The sequence below is a fragment of the Heteronotia binoei genome, chromosome 2 (genome assembly GCF_032191835.1).
Source record: "Heteronotia binoei isolate CCM8104 ecotype False Entrance Well chromosome 2, APGP_CSIRO_Hbin_v1, whole genome shotgun sequence".
Lineage (NCBI taxonomy): Eukaryota > Metazoa > Chordata > Lepidosauria > Squamata > Gekkonidae > Heteronotia > Heteronotia binoei.
The window spans coordinates 190979977-190999675 of NC_083224.1; the positions used below are offsets into that span (position 1 = coordinate 190979977).

General features: G+C 48.2%; 2 protein-coding genes across 2 annotated transcripts in view; both read left to right on the top strand.

The window, feature by feature from the left end:
- RAB8A (RAB8A, member RAS oncogene family) overlaps window positions 1-4991 on the top strand; it is a 9839-nt gene extending 4848 nt beyond the window's left edge. Inside the window, exons 5-8 of the mRNA XM_060232742.1 lie at window positions 1-62; window positions 488-553; window positions 3186-3236; window positions 4294-4991. The exon at window positions 1-62 is cut by the window's left edge and continues 28 nt beyond it. Of these exons, the coding sequence (XP_060088725.1) occupies window positions 1-62; window positions 488-553; window positions 3186-3236; window positions 4294-4386 (272 nt within the window). The 3' untranslated portion in view covers window positions 4387-4991. The remainder of the gene's footprint in view (window positions 63-487; window positions 554-3185; window positions 3237-4293) is intronic.
- A 3934-nt stretch (window positions 4992-8925) lies between these two features.
- Window positions 8926-14895, top strand: FAM32A (family with sequence similarity 32 member A). The gene is made up of 4 exons (XM_060232743.1): window positions 8926-9110; window positions 11758-11896; window positions 12916-12969; window positions 14497-14895. The coding sequence occupies exons 1-4, from the start codon at window positions 9037-9039 to the stop codon at window positions 14563-14565; spliced, it is 336 nt and encodes a 111-aa protein (XP_060088726.1). The 5' UTR covers window positions 8926-9036; the 3' UTR covers window positions 14566-14895.
- The last annotated feature ends 4804 nt before the right edge of the window (window positions 14896-19699 follow it).

Here is a 19699-nt window from a genome sequence, read left to right on the forward strand (position 1 = left end):
TCCTTGGAAACAAATGCGACATGAATCCCAAGCGGCAGGTGTCCCGAGAGCAAGGAGAGAAGGTGAGAAGGGGGTGAGCTGGGGGCCGCTCTGAGGGCCTTACTCCCTCAGTGACTTCTGGGGCAGGGCTTGTCCCCGTGGCCCTTTCTCCTTCATGGAATTCCCAGCATCAGATTTGAGCTGGTCCCTTGGCTTCTCAAGAGGCCTGGGCTGGAAGGTGCCTCGCTCCCAGGGCAGGAGCAGCTTCTGTGACAGGCGTGTTTCTTCAGGGTCATAATTAAGACAACCCTAATGTAACGTCCAGTCTGCCTACTGCCTTTGCTTAGGACATGCACCCATTCAGAGGCAAGGGCTGTGGGTGTGGTTTGGAGCAGTTGCCACGTTTCTCCCTGCTGCGGCCACTTTCTCAGGGGCTGTGAGAGGGGAGGGCCAGCCCCCGCCCCACTGTGGCCGTGTCGCTGACCTGTGATCTCTCCTTTTTCTCCAGCTGGCCCTTAGCTTTGGAATTAAGTTCATGGAGACGAGCGCAAAGGCAAACATTAATATAGAGAATGTAAGTCTTGACTTTTTGTCTTTATGCTGAGGTGTCTTCCAATACTAGAAATATATTTTCTTGTGAAATTGAGGCCCTGCCAAGCATCCACCTCCAGATAATGGGTAGGATCCCAAGGTCAAGCCTGGACAACTTTCTGGTCAGTGGGTTGGACCGTACAGAGTTTTGTTCATAAGAACATAAGAGAAGCCATGTTGGATCAGGCCAATGGGCCACCCAGTCCAACACTCTGTGTCACACAGTGGCCAAAAAACCCAGGTGCCTTCAGGAGATCCATCAGTGGGGCCAGGAAACTAGAAGCCCCCCCACTGTGCCCCCCCCAAGCCCCAAGAATACAGAGCATCACTGCCCCAAACAGAAGGACATAAGAGAAGCCATGTTGGATCAGGCCAGTGGCCCACCCAGTCCGACACTCTGTGTCACACAGTGGCCAAAAAACCCAGGTGCCATCAGGAGGTCCATCAGTGGGGCCAGGACACTAGAAGCCCTTCCACTGTTGCCCCTCCCAAGCACCAAGAATACACAGCATCACTGCCCCAGACAGAAGAACATAAGAGAAGCCATGCTGGATCAGGCCAATGGCCCATCCAGTCCAACACTCTGTGTCACACAATGGCCAAAAAACCCAGGGGCCATCAGGAGGTCCATCAGTGAGACCAGGACACCAGAAGCCCCCCCACTGTGCCCCCTCCAAGCACTACGAATACAGAGCACCACTGCCCCAGACAGAAGAACATAAGAGAAGCCATGTTGGATCAGGCCAGTGGCCCATCCAGCCCGACACTCCGTGTCACACAGAGACCAAAACCCAGGTGGGGCCATCCGGAGGCCCACCAGCAGGGCTTTCCTGTGCTATGAGGAATCATTTCCTGACGCAGGAGGTCCTTGTAGAGAGGAGAGTGCCGGCACTAGCCGAGCAGAACTCTTGGATCCAGTCCATTAGCAGAGAGAACCGGGGGTGAACACCTGGCTGCTTTGCAGGGAAGCAGAGCCCCCATTGCCTGTGCGACAGGAAGATCCGTGTTTTTGTCCAGCTTTGTTTGCTACCCTCTCTTCAGTGGTACCTGGATGTCACCTAGCATGACAAAGACGCTGCTCTTTCCCATGTGCAGGTGGGCAGGAGACTGTGCAGCTCGTACTGTCCTGCAGCCTCACGTTCTGGGCTCCTCCTCTTTGGTTTGCACTGTCCATGCCGCAGGGTGCTGAATGCAGCATTGAAGGCCAGGGCAGGGGCTGCCCTCAGGGGCATTCTTGGCCAGCAAACGGGATGGGAGACAGATGGGCAGGGGGAATCCCACCGCCCTGCTCATTTGCCTGACAGCCCTTTGCACATCTTCTGGCAATGAGCGGGTAGAAGCTCCCTGCCACATCTGGGTGGCATCCAGTACCATAGCTATGAGCGGTCTCCAAGAACAGGTCGCTTGACCCCTCCTCAGGAGACCTCTGTCAAAAGCCAATGGAGATTTTAAGAAGTTCTGCCAGTCCCTACAACATAGAAAGGCTTCTGACCTCCCCGGTGACGGCTGAGGCCGAAAAGGACACACTCTGGAGTGCTGCAAGTCTGAAACAGGATCCCTTTGAGAGCTGGAACCAGGAAGCTCGCTATGATCGAATAGTTCTGGACCCTGAGAAGTCCAATGGGCATATTCCGTTAGGACTCCTCTTCAGATTCCTGGGGGTAGCAGGTTCTGTAACGTTGCTCAGCCAACTGTAAGAATATGTAATGTCCATGCAAATGTTTGGAAGGTTTCTGCTTAGAAGTGTGTGTGTGTGTGTGGCCAGTGATTCAGTCGTCTTTGAGAGTCGAGAAAGCCACAGTGCCTGGCTTGGTGGCAGAGTGGCTGTTCGCATGCAGATGGCCACAGGTCCTTCCTTGGCATCTCCAAAAAACAGGTCTTGGGGTAAGGGCGCTGGAAACCTCCCTCTTCTGCCCAGGACAGCTGCAGCCTTAAGGCATCAGAGAAATAGCTCGATGGGCCTTGGAGGCAGTCACCTGTTCAAAACAAACCCTGGCTGGCTTTGGAGGTGTGCAGATGACTGACAGCACAATCATTGCCCCTGTCAAGGCAAGGGGCCTCTTAACAACAGGGCTTGTTTCTGCCGGAGCCCACGGGCCAGCAAATGAGCTCCTGCTGGGGTCTTCCTACGAAAAAACCCTGCCTCCTAGAACCGGACCGCGAAGCTGCAGTGGCAGCCATTTGCAGCCTTTTTATTCAATCCAAGAGACCGAGTAGCATTCAGAGTATAAGCCCCGGACACTTCTCTGCCCAACAGTGGAAGTTCCTCTTCAGCTCCTTGGGGGGGATGCTGAGGAGCATTTGCACCCAGTGAGGCCCCCGCATCGCTTGCTGACCGCCCACTCTTGTGCTTCGCTAAGGTCTGTCGATCTCCCCTGCGGACCGCAGGGATTGTCTTCTTGGCATGTCAGCAGATCTGCTGGGGGACTGACAAACGTATCTGATTTCTTGATCTGTTTGTGTTTGTGCCTGCCCTCTAGGCCAGATAGTGAGCTTGTGGAAGACATGGGAAGAACTCCGGAGAGGTCAGCTGGGAAGGGGGGGAGAAGAGCCCTTCGCAGCAGAGCAGTTCTCCTGTCCTTTTAACACGTTAACGTTTCTTTTTAACATTTTAGGCATTTTTTACCCTTGCAAGAGACATCAAAGCAAAAATGGACAAGAAACTGGTGAGTTTGCTACTTGCAATGAAACCCCTTTGGGCAGAAAGATGTCTCAGTTGCAGGTTAAAACAGCCTCTCGTTGGCCAGGGCGCTGGCCGATGTTCCGTCTAAACTGCAGAGTCTTGTGAGCAAAAATTCTACTTTGTGAGCTACTGGTATTAAAGTTGTGAGCTGCTGTATCAATTAGTGTGCTCTGGGGCCATTTTTCCTGAGCTGAGACAAAAATTTGTGAGCCGGATGCTAAAAATATGAGCTAGCTCACACTAACTCAGCTTAGAGGGAACACTGGTGCTGACCCATATGAGCCAGATCCCACCTTTGACCCATGAAGCCAGTATTGTCTGCTCTGACTGGCAGCAACTCTGCAGAGTCTCAGGCTGAGCAGGTTATTTTCCAACAAAACCTTTACCTTTTTTACTACCTGAGATCTTTCAACTCGAGAGGCAGGACACCGAGCCTGGGGGCTGAAGCCTTCGGAGCCCAGGCTCTGCCACCAGGCCTGGCAGCTGTGGGAATTAAGAGATTCCCTGAACGCCTGAGAATCTGTCAGGAGTCCAGTTGAGAAGTGAGAAGCTGGTGCTTGTCCCCTTCCAAGGCACAGCAATGGGTGATTCACTAGGAGGACGGGGCTGGAACGGCTTTGAGTAGGTGGCGTTGGCAACGAAGGCATTGAGGCCTGCTGAGAAGCAGGTCTGTCTTCCGTCCAGCCCCAAAATCCACATGCGTACCCAGAATCCAGAGCACAGTTCGCTGCAGAAGGACAAATAGGCTGACTTGAGGAAGTAAGCTAAGCCATACAAAAGGTTCGTGTATGCACTTTCCAGTAACACACGAAGCCGCCTTAAACTGAATCAGAACTGTGGCCCATCCAGATCAGCAGCATTACCTACTTAGGCTGCGGCTCTCCAGAGTTACAGGTGGAGGTTTTCCCCATCATCTATTGCTAGATCTTTTAATCGGAAATGCCTGGGATCGAACCTGGGGACTCCTGCATGCCAAGCAGATGCTCTGCCTCTCAGTCACAGCCGCTCACCCAATTTCTGTCATTTGTCCGACTGTCTAGGAAGGCAACAGCCCTCAAGGGTGCAGCCAGGGGGTGAAGATCAACCCAGAGCAGCAGAAGAAAAGCAGCCTTTTCCGATGTGCCCTTCTCTGAGGGATGCAGCCCTCGCGTGGCCACCTGGACTGACTAAGCTTCCTGGACTGTTGTTGCTTGTGGGGGCTCCGCACCTTCTCTCTCTCTCTCTCTTCTCTCTGAATCTGACCCACCCAGTGCCTATGCGGAGGAGAGGGAGATGGCAGTTTCTCTTCATGACTGACTCCTGCGGGGTAGAGAACTGACCTGTCTTCTCATTGCTTCTGATGGGTGGGAAATGTGCAGGGGCTTGGGGGAAGAGATCTATAGCAAGAGTAGGAAGGTTTTTTTAATTGGGGGGGGGGATGTTTCGTTAATTCTGTGGAGCCTAGCAGAGAAATAAGTTATGATCAGAATGATTCTAAATGATTTCCCACAGAACCTCCTGTCTGTTTTAAGGGTGGGGGAGGCACGTATGTTTATAGGGCTGAATTGTACAGTCAGCTACAAGCACTGATCTTTTTTAAAATAGCAGACTCTAATCCCAGGGGCTCCAAAAGCTCACACTTCCCTTGCCCCAAAAGATACCTTTGTCTATTCCTGGCGTTGCCAGATGTTCTCAACATTCCTGTGGTGGAAGTTGCACAATGCCTAAATACAAAAATAAATCTATTTTTTTAGACAAACCAATGCATGCTGTCATATTTTGCAACCAGGGGGATCTCCAGCTGGTACCTGGAGGCTGGCAACCGAAGGATCTCTAGGTCAGGCCTGGAAGCTGGCAGTCCCAACAGTGGGTCCAATTTATTTATTGCTTATTTATTTAACCCATTCTTTTATTTTGGTCCTGCTTTTCTTAGAGGGGCTCTCCAGCTGCCATCTGGAGGCTGAATCCCATAAAAAGGAACCCCCCCCCTAAACCAAGCCTCAAAATATTATTCAACCAAATAAACAAATTAAACAAATATTCAAATAATGTATTAAACTGTAAAAAACTACCACAAATTTAAAGCTAATATGTGCACAGAAGACAAATAAACTCAGTCCATCAGTCTTCAAACTAGGGCGGAGTATCTAATACAAAATGTCTGTTGCAGAGAGACTGCTTATGTAACTTCCTCAGTGGGTGCCTACCTTTCCTAAAAACCCAACTTAATCATGATGCTTGCAGATACTTGATCATTCCAGCCACAAGCCCACAATAGTACCAAATCAATAGTTCTTGCTACAAGTAAAACAGTCCGACCAATTTTGCACTAGTCTTTTAATCCTGGTTTAGCCCTGTCCCCAAGCTGACATTCTACACTAAAATCATAAGAGTCATAGAGTTGGTTTCTCTGATTCTAGTGTAGAATGTCAGTTTGGGGACAGGGCTAAACCAGGATTAAAGGTCTAGTGTGAAATTGGTCTCAAATTCTGTAGTTCCAGCCGCAAAATGATATAGTTCCAGCTAATGGGGAAACTGGTATGAACTTCATTTCACGATAGCTTTATCCAAGTTGGAACCAAAATCTTTAACGCTGAATTGCAGTCTTCCATCTCAGAACACTGAAAGACACTGCAGAACTTCCAAAATTTGTTGCAGTTTCCACAGATGGACCCTCAGCCTTTGTCCTTTTGGTCACCACAAAGCCATTTATCAAATTACATATAATGTCTATGGCTGTCCCCCCTCCCTGTCATAGATCTACTACCATGGTAACAAAATGTGGTTCCTTTCCCAAGCAGGGCTCCTTGGGGTTTTTGGAACTGCTCACCCCAAAGCCGCTCTCAGATCATACACACCTCCCCCCCTCAAACCAAGGCCTCCCCGTCTTGTGGCACCGGCCACGGCATTTGGGCCCTTGGTGATCCCCAGGGTTTTAAATGATGAGCCTGCCTCAGCGGGGTATAAATAAAACTTATTATTAAATTGAATTGCCGCTCCCTTCTCCTCTGCTGTGTGGGTGGGTGGCCCCAGCTGCAGCACAAACCCTGCAGAGCCAGGGTTCGTGGCATCCCCAAGGCGTAGGGTTGTCAAGTCGCATTCAAGAAATATCTGGGGACTTTGGGGGTGGAGCCAGGAGACACTGGGGGTGGAGCCAGGAGCAAGGTTGTGAGAAGCATGATTGAACCCCAAAAGGAGTGCTGGCCAGCACATTTAAAGGGACCGCACACCTTTTCAATGCCTTCCCTCCACTGGAAATAATGAAGAATAGGGGCACCTCCTTTTGGGGCTTATAGAATTGGATCCCCTGCTCCAATCCTTTTGAAACTTGGAGGGTGTTTTGGGAAGAGGCATCGGATGCTATGCTGAAAATTTGGTGCCTCTATCTCAAAAAACAGCTCCCCCCAAGAGCCCCAGATCAATTCTCCATTAAACTCTATGGGAATCCGTCTCCACAGGGAATAATGTAGTGCCCAACAGATATTTCCCTCCCCCCCCACGTTCTGATGAACCTGAAACGGGAGGAGGGCCTCCAACCCAGGGATCCCCTGCCCCCACCTGGGGGTTGGCAACCCTGCCAGGGCAGTGTGAAAGGTCTAGAGCAGCCCAAGCCCAAGGAGCCTCCCCGTGTAGAACTCACTGCAACAGGAGGTGACGGCGGCTACAAGCACAGACAGCTTCAAGAGGGGATTGGATAAAAATATGGAGCATTGGCCCATGTGTGACACAGAGTGTTGGACTGGAGGGGCCATTGGCCTGATCCAACAAAGCTTCTCTTATGTTCTTCTTTCTGGGGCAGTGATGCTCTGTAGTCTTGGTGCTTGGGTGGGGGGCACAGTGGAAGGGCTTCTAGTGTCCTGACCCCACTGATGGGCCTCCTGATGGCACCTGGGTTTTTTGGCCACTGTGTGACACAGAGTGTTGGACTGGATGGGCCATTGGCCTGATCCAACATAAGAACATAAGAGAAGCCATGTTAAAGCTGACTATGCTTGTAGCTGCCGCCACCTCCTGTGGCAGTGAATTCCACATGTTAATCACCCTTTGGGTGAAGAAGTACTTCCTTTTATCCGTTTTAACCTGACTGCTCAGCAATTTCATTGAATGCCCACGAGTTCTTGTATTGTGAGAAAGGGAGAAAAGTACTTCTTTCTCTACTTTCTCCATCCCATGCATAATCTTGTAAACCTCTATCATGTCACCCCGCAGTTGACATTTCTCCAAGGTAAAGAGCCCCAAGCATTTTAACCTTTCTTCATAGGGAAAGTGTTCCAAACCTTAAATCATTCTAGTTGCCCTTTTCTGCACTTTTTCCAATGCTATAATATCCTTTTTGAGGTGCGGTGACCAGAATTGTACACAGTATTCCAAATGAGACTGCACCATCAATTTATACAGGGGCATTATGATACTGGCTGATTTGTTTTCAATTCCCTTCCTAATAATTCCCAACATGGCGTTGGCCTTTTTTATTACAATTGCACACTATCTTGACATTTTCAGTGAGTTATCTACAATGACCCCAAGATCTCTCTCTTGGTCAGTCTCTGCCAGTTCACACCCCATCAACTTGTATTTGTAGCTGGGATTCTTGGCCCCAATGTGCATTACTTTGCACTTGGCCACATTGAACCTTATCTGCTACGTTGACGCCCACTCACCCAGCCTCAACAGATCCCTTTGGAGTACCTCACAATCCTCTCTGATTCTCTCCACCCTGAACAATTTAGTGTCATCTGCAAACATGGCCACTTCACTGCTTACTCTCAACTCCAGATCATTTATGAACAAGTTAAAGAGCAGGGGACCCAGTACTGAGCCCTGCAGCACTCCACCATCTTCCAGTGCGAAGATGGCCCATTTATACTCATTCTCTGCTTCCTATTAATTAGCCAGTTTTTGATCCACAAGAGGACCTTCCTTTTACTCCATGACTCTCACGTTTACTAAGGAGCCTTTGATGAGGAACTTAAATCAAAAGCTTTCTGGAAGTCAAGGTAAACGTCTATTGGGTCTCGTTTGTCCACATGTTTGTTCACCCCCTCAAAGAAATGTAACAGGTTAGTGAGGCAAGATCTTCCCTTACAGAACCCATGCTGAGTCTTCCTCAATAACTCGTGTTCATCAATGTGCCTACTCATTCTGTCCTTGATAATGCTTTCTACCAACTTTCCCGGTATTGAAATCAGACTGACTGGCCTGTAATTCTAGATCTCCTCTGGCACCCTTTTTAAAGATGGGGGTGACATTTGCTACCTTCCAGTCCGCAGAAACACAGGCAGATTTCAATGAAATTACATATTTTTGTCAGAAGATCCACAAGTTCAACTTTGAGTTCTTTCAGAACTCTCGGATGTATGCCATCCGGACCTGGTGACTTATTAGTTTTTAATTCGTCTATCAGTTGTAGGACCTCCTCTCTTGTCACCTCAATCTGGCTCAGGTCTTTCAACACCCCTTCCAAAATTAGCGGTTCTGGAGTGGACAAACACTTCTCATCTTCCACAGTGAAGACACAGGCAAAAAATGCATTCAACTTCTCAGCTATTTCCCTATCCTCCTTCATTAATCCTTCGTTTCTCTTAAGTTCTTCCCCCTCCTCAGGGGTTGATTCTGCTTTGGAGGGGGGGGGGTCTCAGCGCCATGGCAACCTGTTGCCCAGAGACAGCAGGGAGCGGCGGCCAATCAGGTGGAGGGACGAGGCATCCGCACCCGGAAGTTCCCGCGGCGCTCTTCCGGCCGCCGCTTGTTTTCTGGGGGCCTATTGGGCGCCCCCGCCGACCCGGAAGAGAAGAGGGGTGGCGATGGCCGACTACGAGGCGGTGCAGTCCGGCCCTCTGCGCATCAAGGGCGGCGGCGTCGCAGCGCCAGGCAAGCGGTGGGTGCGCCCTACGTCCATCCGGGGCCTGCCTGCCTGCTGCAGCTGAGGCTCTCGTGGGCCTGCCTTCCTTCCTTCCTTCCTCGGCCGACCCCTCTGGGCTCCTCGCTGCAGCAGGCCGGGGGGGGGGGGGGTGTCCTCGCTCGCAGCTGAAACCTTCCCGCTCCGAGGTGAAGTGGGCTGCGGGGGCTTGCGGACGGACACTGCCTGGAGGGGGCTCGCCCCTTCCGCTCCCCTAGTTGCTTCCCCCTAGGGTTGCCAATCCCCAGGTGGGGCAGGGCATCTCCCGGTTTGGAGCCCCGCCTTCCACTTCAGGGTCAACATAAAGCAGGTGGGGGATGTCTGCCGGCAGTCCGTTGTTCCCCATGGAGAACGTTTCCCATAGGGGATCATGGAGAATTGATCCGCGGGTATCTGGGGCTTGGGGGGGGGGTGTCGTAGAGGCACCAAATTTGCAGCATAGCATCTGCTGCCTCTCCTTAGAACACCCTCCAAGTTTCAAACAGATTGGACCAGGGGGTCCAGTTCTATGAACCCCCAAAGGAAGTGTGTTTCCAGTGGAGGGAAGGCATTGAAAAGGTGTGCAGTCCCTTTAGATGTAATGGCCAGAACTTGTCACAACTTTGCTCTTGGCTCCACCTCAAAGTCTCGTGACTCCACCCCCAAAGTCCCCAAATATTTCTTGAATTGGACTTGGCAACCCTACTTCCCTTTGGTGGCGGTTAAGTGTCAGGTGGTTCAACAAAACAGACCTCCCCCTTCCACTCCACACAGAACATTTCTCAGGCTGCAGCTAAGTCAGTCTCATTAAATTTATTTAGAATGTTTCCTTTCCTTTTATTCCCTTAGAACAGGAGTGTCATACATGCGGCTTCGGGGCCAAGTCAGGACCCCGGGGGGCACCTATCAGGCCCCCAAGCAACTGGCTATCATCTGCTTCCTTCTCCCTCTCTCTTGCTTCCTTCTGCATCACACCTTGCTTTGCCAGGCTTGCTCAATTGCACAGGAGTTACAGAGCAAAGCCTCTACTTTTTCCATTGGCTCAGCCTCCTCCCTTGGGGAGGAGGGATAGTATTTCTCAGTTGCATAGCAGAGCTACTGAGCCAAGCCTCTCTTTTCTATTGACTGAGGCTCCTCTCCCTCCTGGGCCCTCGGGGAAGGAAGGAAAGAGCCAGAGCTTCCTGGATCACAAGGGAGAGATACAAAGAAAGCACCTTTAAGACCCATGAGTGCTAAGTTTATATCTCTGCTACTTGGCATTACGTTTTATGACACACATGGTGTGGCCTGACAAGGTCTCGTTTATGTCAGGTCCAGCCAACATAACAAATTAGTTTGACACCCCTGCCTTAGATGCAGCAAGAGATTCTCATCCCTTGTTTTCTCAATGCAAGGCTTAGGGTAGAGCATGTTTGTTTTTCAGGGATTCATTTTTAAACTCTCTTCTTTATTGTTGTGTTTATGTTTATGGATTTCAATTAGGCTATGTTCAGCCACTGCTGATTTTTAAGGTTGGCCAAGCCTGCAGTTTCATGCTCTTTTATTCATGCTTTTATTCTTGCCTGGATGTTGTGTGGTCCTGATGTAAACCTGTCCACGACTACTGCAATCAGCAAAAGACAAAAGAGACCCCCTCACTTCTGCAGGAGTATAGCACAGAAGTGCCTGCCTGGCTGGTGCCCTGGCCGCCAAGCTGTTCAGGGCCTTAAGGACATCCGTCTTGTCTTGGCCAGGGCTTTTTCAGCCTTGGTCCTGGCCTGGTGGAATCAGCTCCCCATAGAGATCCATATCTGATCTACTACTGTTTCATAGGCACCTGTAAGATGGAGCTATTCCTCCAGGTCTTTGATTGAGGCAGCAGCTGTCCATATTCTACCTATTTAGGCATCCTTTTGCTGTGACCTTATTTTTATTACTACCATCTTATTGTTGTATTCTTTGGGCCTATAGCTGTACTGATATGTTGAGTGTACCCAGCTGGAATTGCCGCCCATGTTGTATATTATTGTTGTGATAGTTTTACTATATTGTTATTTATGGTTTTAATCTGTAAGCATTAATTGTTGTTTTAAATCTTGTTGTTCTCTGGCCTGAGCCCACTCGTGAGAAAGAGCAGAATATCAGCCAACTAAAATAAATAAGAACCAGGACTTTAAATTATGGCTGGAAATAGATAGGTAACCAATGCCTGTCCATCAGCACAGTACCTAATTGGCTATCGACCTTGTAACCACCCCTGACAGTAGGCTGGCCACTGCATTTTGGACCAGTTGCAGTTTCTGGGCTGTTTTCAGTAGTCTAACTTGAATGTGATCAACAAACGGCCATCAACCTCATCTCTCCCCAGCCCAGATCCAGCATGCAGTGAATCACAAAGGGCTGCCACCAATGTTCCCTCTAAGTTGCAGTCTTGCGAGCAAAAATTCTACTTGGTGAGCTGCTGGCATTAAAGTTGTGAGCTCCTGCACCAATTATTGTGCTCTGGGTTCATCCTTCCTGAGCTAAGACAAAACTGTGTGAGCTGGAACCTAAAAATCTGTGAGCTTTTTTTTGTTGTTCAGTCGCACAATCGAGTCTGACTACTGGAGCAAAAATGGAAAAGGGTTTTATTTGCCCAGCAGATGCGATCATGCCTTTATCTTTGCAGGAAGAAGAAAAAAGACAAAGATAAAGCCAAAATCGTAGATCAGACTGTGAGCAGCAAAAACCAGGAGGAGGAGAGGAAACGGACTCTGGACAAGCGGACTCCAGCACAGCTGGCTTATGAGAAGACGCAGGAGAAGCGGGTAGGTGCGAAGAGGCTTCTGAAAGAAGTGGCCGTAGCCAGGTGGGGTGATGGAGAGAACAACCCCCCACACCTTTTTCCCCGGAGCCATGGCATGCAAGCCTCCGTCAGCAAGGGCCTGGACTCGGCCACAGAAGATGGCAGTGGCTGCAAGCATAGACAGCTTCAAGAGGGGGTTGGATCAACATCTGGAGCAGAGGTCCATCCGTGGCTATTAGCCACAGCGTATTGTTGGAACTCTCTCTCTGGGGCAGTGATGCTCTGTATTCTTGGTGCTTGTCGGGGGAGCACAGTGGGAGGGCTTCTAGTGTCCTGGCCCCACTGATGGACCTCCTGATGGCACCTGGTTTCTTTGCCTACTGTGTGAAACAGAGTGTTGGACTGGATGGGCCATTGGCCTGATCCAACATGACTTCTTATGTTCTTATGTCTGGGGCAGTGATGCTCTGTATTCTTGGTACTTGGGGGGCAACAGTGGGAGGGCTTCTAGCATCCAGGCCCCACTGATGGACCTCCTTTGCCACTGTGTGACACAGAGTGTTGGACTGGATGGGCCATTGGCCTGATCCAACATGGCTTCTCTTATGTTCTTATGTCTGGGGCAGTGATGCTCTGTATTCTTGGTGCTTGGGAGTGGCAACAGGGTGAGGGCTTCTAGTTTCCTGGCCCAACTGATGGACCTCCTGATGGCACTTGGGTTTGTTTTTCAGCCACTGTGTGACAGGGAGTACTGGATTGGATGGGCCATTGGCCTGATCCAACATGGCTTCTCTTATCTTCTCTTTATCTGATTGCTTTATTGTTTTAATATTAATATTTTAACTTTAATATGTTTTAACATTATGATGTTTTAATATTAACTTATTGTTTTAATGTCTTTTTTTTACTGTCTGTTTTATGCTGTTAGCTGCCTTGAGTCTGTATGGAATGGGTGGGATATAAATATAACGTAAATAAAATAAATAAATAAATGTTCTTATGACTCCATGGAGGTAACTGACCATCTCTTCTGTTTTGTAGCAAATGGAACGGATTTTGAAGAAAGCCTCCAAGACCCACAAACAGCGAGTTGAGGTGAGATGCTGCTTGTAAAGCACAAGGGCTGTGTTAACAGCCTGGCCACATCTGGTGTAGGAGGGGCACTTCTGCAGCTGGTTCAGGGAGCTCCTAGTACTGTTTGCCCAGACCGATCACATCAGATGGCTCAGGAGGGGGCAAAGCATAGTGGACTATGAAGAGCTTCTAAAAGGTCTCTACAGACTGGGGGAGTGGGCAATACAGCCCCCAGTGGGATTCATTGTGAGTAAGTGTAACATGGTGCACATTAAGGCCAATTTTTCTAATTTTAAATATATGTGGATGGGGTCTGAACTGGCAGTGCCTAACCAGCAAGACTCTGGGGGCCATGGTGAAAATGCCAACTCAGTGAAGAATGCCACCGTGGCAGTGCCTGCTTCTAGATCTGTGGTGCCCCCAGGTTTGAAATACAGTATTAGTCAGCATATCTCAGAAAGGATATGGTAGTGCTGGGTAAATTGGGGGTGGGGGAGGAGAACAATCAAAATGATTGAGGTGTTGGAGAATGTTATAGTGCATGAGTACTTTTTGTCCTTTCTATAATACTAGAACTTGGGGGCTCCTGGTGGAGTGGATGGGCAGTAGATTCAGAACAGACAAATTGAAGTCTTTATCTGCTCATAGAATAACTAACTGTGGAATTCATTGCCACAGGCACTATTGAGGGCCACTAGTTTTAAGGGGACAATATCAATAGCTAACAATAGCTGTTAGAGAAAATCCAAGCAAACAGCTACCATGATACCAGCCTCCAAACAATTAAGCAATGATCCAAATTGTATTAAAAAGAGCATGTCTTTATTACAAAAAGATGAAGTTAATCACACTTCCCAGTGGTATAAGGAACATGTCCCCAAGCAGCCAGTTCCTACTTCTTCAACAATAAAATGTTAGTGATTTAAAGGAATCTTGGGTCAACGTATTAATTATTCATTTGAGTCCAATATCTTGAATATGTGCAGACAGCAATCCATAAGGCGACAGGACTGGACTTGTGCCCGTTTTGCAATAAGCTTCTTCAAGCTGCATACAAATAGCTGTTAGGTGTGATAACTAAATAGAACCTCCACAATTAAAAACAGTAACCCTTTGAGTGCCAGTATCTGGGACCACAGCAGAAGGTGGCTTTGGCCCCTTCCCATGGGCTTCCAGGGGCGCCTCCTGGGCTGCTTCGTAAAGCAAGATGCTGGGACTAGGTGAGCCGCTGGTCTGAAACGGCAGCATACTCTGCAAATCACCAGGATGTTAAGGATGTTGCAGAATGAGTTTTCTTTCCTTTCCAAAATTACGCTTTGAAGTGATCCCTTTCTGAAATGTTGCATTTGGAAAGTGGGGTAACGGAAACAGCAGAAGTCAAACTGCAGCGTGTGCAGTCTCCTTTAAATGTTCTGGCATAAGACAATGCTAAAATAGCCCTGTGCCCTTGAAAAGGGGATTGGTCTCTTAGAGAAGTAGAGCCTCTGGCCTTGTCTTCTGTTCTTACCCCTCTTTCACACACACCCCTTCTTTTCACCCCTCCTGTAGGACTTTAACAGGCATCTGGACACTCTGACAGAACATTATGACATCCCCAAAGTCAGCTGGACTAAATGAGGAGGATCTTTCTTCTGGTTTCTGGAGGTTGTGAAAAGATGCAGAAAAGCCAGCTGCTGTCTTTGTGGCCAGATATTCTCCTTGGCTTGCTCTGAATTACTTGGCATGATCTCATGGAATTTTAAAAGAGACGTAATGTCTGTGGTCTACATAAAGTCTGAGGTGAAACTTAAGACATCCAGAACTACACTTTTTCTTCATAGCTGTGTTCTTAATGTGTCCAAGTGCTGCCGTCTTTAGATACTTCGTGTTTGGCTTTTGCTGAATTATTGCTTTTTGGGAACAATGGAAGATGATTAAATAAATGTTGGTTCTTTGTCTCAGTCTCAACCTGTTTCCTGCATGGTGCTTTTGTTGCTTTCATTTTTAGTAATCATGGGATAAGACAAGTCCTCTTACGGATTAAAAACTGGTTAATTAACAGGATCTCTTTTAGTAATCATAGGACAAAAGGACAAGTCCTCTTATGGATTAAAAACTGGTTGACAGGAGACAGAGTGAGTATAAATGGGCAGTGTTCACAGTGGAGGGTAGTAAGCAGTGGGGTATCACAGGGCTCAATACTAGGTCGGTGTTTTTTAAGTTAATGATTTGGAGTTGGGAGTAAGCAGTGAAGTGGCTAAGTTTGCAGATGACACTTAAGTTGTTCAGGGCAGTGAGAACCAGGGAGAATTGTGAGGCAGTCCAGAGGGATCTGTCAAGGCTGGGCAAGTGGGCGTTAACGTGGCATATGAGGTTCAGTGTGGGCAAGTGCAAAGTAATGCACATTGCGGCCAAAAATCCTAGCTATAAATACAAGTTGATGGGGTGTGAACTGGTGGAAACTGACAAAGAGAGATCTTGGGGTCATGGTAGTTAACTCACTGAAAATGTTGACCTAGCATGCCATGGCAACAAGAAAGACCAATGCTGTGGTGGGAATTATTAGGAAGGGAACTGAGAACAAAATCAGCCAGTATCATAATGCCCCTGTATAAATTGATGGTGCAGCCACATTTGAAAAACTGAACAGTTCTGGTCACTGTACCTCAAAAAAAGATATACCATGGGAAAAGTGCAGAAAAGGGCAATGAGAATGATTAAGGGGATGCAACGCTTTCCCTATGAAGAAAGGGTTAAGGCTCTTTAGCTTTGAGAAAGGCAACTTGCAGGGGATGGTGGGATATAAATTAAATAAATAAGAGGTTTACAAAATTATGCATGGAACAGAGAAGGTAAAGAAGTTCTTTTCTCCCTTTCTCACAATATAAGAACTCATGGGCACACCATGGAATTAATGAGCAGTAGGTAATAACCCCGTGGTGCAGAGTGGTAAAGCTGCAGTACTGCAGTGGGAGCCCTCTGCTCACGAGCTGAGTTCGATTCCCAGTGGAAGCTGGGTTTTCAGATAGCGAGCTCGAAGTTGACTCAGCCTTTCATCCTTCTGAGATCAGTAAAATGAGTCCCCAGCTTGCTGGGGGAAAGTAGGTGACGGGAAGGCAATGGCAAACCACCCTGTAAAAAGTCTGCCATGAAAACGTGAAAGCAATGTCACCCCAGAGTTGAAAATGATTGGTGCTTGCACCTTTACCTTTTAGGTAAGAACAGATAAAACCTTCTCTTTGGAGATTTTACAAGCTCACACCACAGTACTTATAACTGTTCCAGGGATAAGGAAAGGAATTTTCCACAGCGTTCATTGTATTGAGCTTCAGGTTTGCCAGGAAAGAAACAGCCCAGAGACCCAACATGTAAGAGGTCAAAGCTGCAACTTTTATTGAATACAACGTATGATAAATTAATTCTCCTGATAAAGGATGGGCACAAACTGCAAAACCGCAGTTCAAGCACAAACCAGGCTGGTTCATGGTTCATTTCGAATGGATTTGTTTGGTCATGTCCTTCCCAAAACAAAAAAATGAACATTTTTTTTAAACGGTGGTTCATTTCCATGGTTCATTCTCCAGACAGCCTGGTTCAATTGATTCCCAGGCAATGCTGAGGGTGGACTTGTGGAGAGCCCTAGAACCATCCAAAATGGGTCCATAGTTTGATTGGCAGCTCTGGGAGCCAACCACAGGGCTCCCATTCTGCTCTATGGAAGCAGATTATATACCAGCAGACCATCCCATGACACAGCCGCTTTCGTTTTGCACCATGAAGAGGGAAGAGCTAGTTCAGTTATTGTTTGCTATGTGGCTGATTTAGGGGAGGCTTTGAGGGACCCCTTTTCCCCACACACTAGGGTTGCCAAGTCCAATTCAAGAAATATCTGGGGACTTTGGGGGTGGAGCCAGGAGACTTTGGGGGTGGAGCCAGGAGACTTTGGGGGTGGAGCCAAGATCAAGGCTGTGACAAGCATAATTGAACTCCAAAGGGAGTTCTGGCCATCACATTTAAAGGGACGGCACACCTTTTCAATTCCTTCCATAGGAAATAATGAAGGATAAGGGCACCTTCTTTTGGGGCTCATAGAATTGGACCCCCTGGTCCAATCTTTTTGAAACTTGGGGGGTATTTTGGGGAGAGGCACTAGATGCTATACTGAAAATCTGGTGCCCTACCCCAAAAAACAGCCCCCCCAGAGCCCCAGATACCCGCAGATCAATTCTCCATGATTTTCTATGGGAATAAATCTCCATAGGGAATAATGAAGTGCCCAGCAGACATTTCCCTCTCCTCCCCCCGCTTTCTGACGACTCTGAAGCGGGGGGAGGGTCTCCAAACAGGGGGATCTCCTGCCCCCACCTGGGGATTGGCAACCCTACCACACAGAGTGGGTCAATTTTTTAAAATGTCTCCCAGCTGGGCAGGTATTCCTTGCTGAAGCTAGAGCTGAGCTTTCCTGGGGACACCTACTTTGGGGGAGGCTAAAACTCAGACATCCCAAATCCCATCTTTGCCAAACTTGGAGGGCTGGTGGAGGAGAGTCTGCTGAAGACTGCCAGAGTCTGGCATCTCTAACTCACAAAAGGGCTGTTCTACCACCTCCCAAGCCAAATGAATCATGAACCAGTTAAGGAAATCGAATGGACCATGGGTTTGAGCAGTCAAATGAACCACAAACCAACATGAATCACCATTTTCCCAGAATGTAAGCTTTCATCAGACAACATTAACAGTAACATTACCGTTGCCTGATGAAGTGTGCTTCTAGCATACAAAAGCTTATATTGTGAATAAAACATGGTTGGTCTCCAAGGTGCTTGACTGGACTCCCAACTTTGTTCTTTTTATTCAGACCAACACAGCTGCCCACTTGGATCCACCATTTCCCCAGTTCATGCCCATCCCTTCTCTTGATGTATCTGCACACACCCTTTACCCGCCAAGTCTGGAAATGGAATGCTGGGCAGGAGAGATCTAGAAGATACTGATTTATAGCCCGCCCTCCACTCAGAGTGGCTTCCCTTCCTCTCCCTATGAAAGACACCCTGTGAGGTAGGTGGGGCTGAGAGAGCTGAAGGGACAGTGACTGACCCAAGGTCACCCAGCTGGCTGCATGTGGAGAATCAACCTGGTTCTCCAGATTAGAGTCCACCACCACTGTGAACCACTCACACCAAACTGGATCCCTAGCAAAGGAACTCACTTGGTGAGCTCTGGTCTTTATACCCTTTCCCCTTGGGACTTGCATGGACATGATTGTTCCACTGGGGAGTCTTGTGGTTTGCACCGTGTCCTGTTGGGGGGATTCATCCCCTGCCCCTTGGGTTACGTGACACTTCTTCCTAATGGGCACACTGATGACACCCATTTTCTTATGCCCTACTTGTCTTTTTTTGTGCCTCTTAATGGGCTCCTTTTTTGGTCTTTTGGGGTTTTCATCCTTGGATTGCTCCCCCTTTAACTAAAGGTTCCAATATTCCCCCCATCCTCACCTAACTGGTGATGGCCATTCCTTGGGTCCCCCCACCAAGTTCCTTTCCCCCAAGCTTGGCTTTGCTCCAGGGCAAGGTGATTGATTTATAATCAGTTATGCTTTTCCTAAAGCAGCAGCCTTGGCTTGTGACCAGTGTTCCCTCTTAAGCTGAGTTAGTGTGAGCTAGCTCACAGATTTTTGTCTTAGCTCAGGAAGGATGACCCCAGAGCACAATAATTTATTCAGCAGCTCACAACTTTCATGCCAGTAGTTCACGAAGTAGGATTTCTTCTCACAAGACTCCACAGCTTAGCGGGAGCATTGCTTGTGACACGGCTTTCCTAATAATGAACAGGCATATATCTTAGGTCTTGTGGTTAGCTTCTCCCTGGGAGATGCGTCTGCTGCTTCTGCTTTTTAGTTGGCCCAGCAACTTGTGCCTATTTGCTACTTCCTTTCATACTTTATAATATGATAGAACAGCAAGCTTTTGCATTGTCTTAATCAAAACCCTAGTAGAACAAAAGGGACCCCATGGGTGCATTTCTTACCTTTCACTTTTCGACAACCATTTATGGAGAGCAACAAGACCAATGCTTCCTGTCATTCCCTGTGCTGAGCATAAGAACATAAGAGAAGCCATGTTAGATCAGGCCAATGGCCCATCCAGTCCAACACTCTGTGTCACACAGTGGCAAAAATTTTTTGTGGCTAATAGCCACTGATGGACCTCTGCTCCATATTTTTATCTAAACCCCTCTTGAAGGTGGCTATGCTTGTGGCTGCCACCACCTCCTGTGGCAGTGAATTCCACATGTTAATCACCCTTTGGGTGAAGAAGTACTTCCTTTTATCCATTTTAACCTGTCTGCTCAGCAATTTCATCGAATGCCCACAAGTTCTTGTATTGTGAGAAAGGGAGAAACGTACTTCTTTCTCTACTTTCTCCATCCCATGCATTATCTTGTAAACCTCTATCATGTCACCCCACAGTCAACGTTTCTCCAAGCTAAAGAGTCCCAAGCGTTTCAACCTTTCTTCATAGGGAAAGTGTTCCAGCCCTTTAATCATTCTAGTTGCCCTTTTCTGGACTTTCTCCAATGCTATAATATCCTTTTTGAGGTGCGGCAACCAGAACTGCACACAGTACTCAGGTTAAAATGGATAAAAGGAAGTAATTCTTCACCCAAAGGGTGATTAACATGAGGAATTCACTGCCACAGGAGGTGGTGGCGGCTACAAGCATAGCCAGCTTTAAGAGGAGATTGGATAAAAATATGGAGCAGAGGTCCA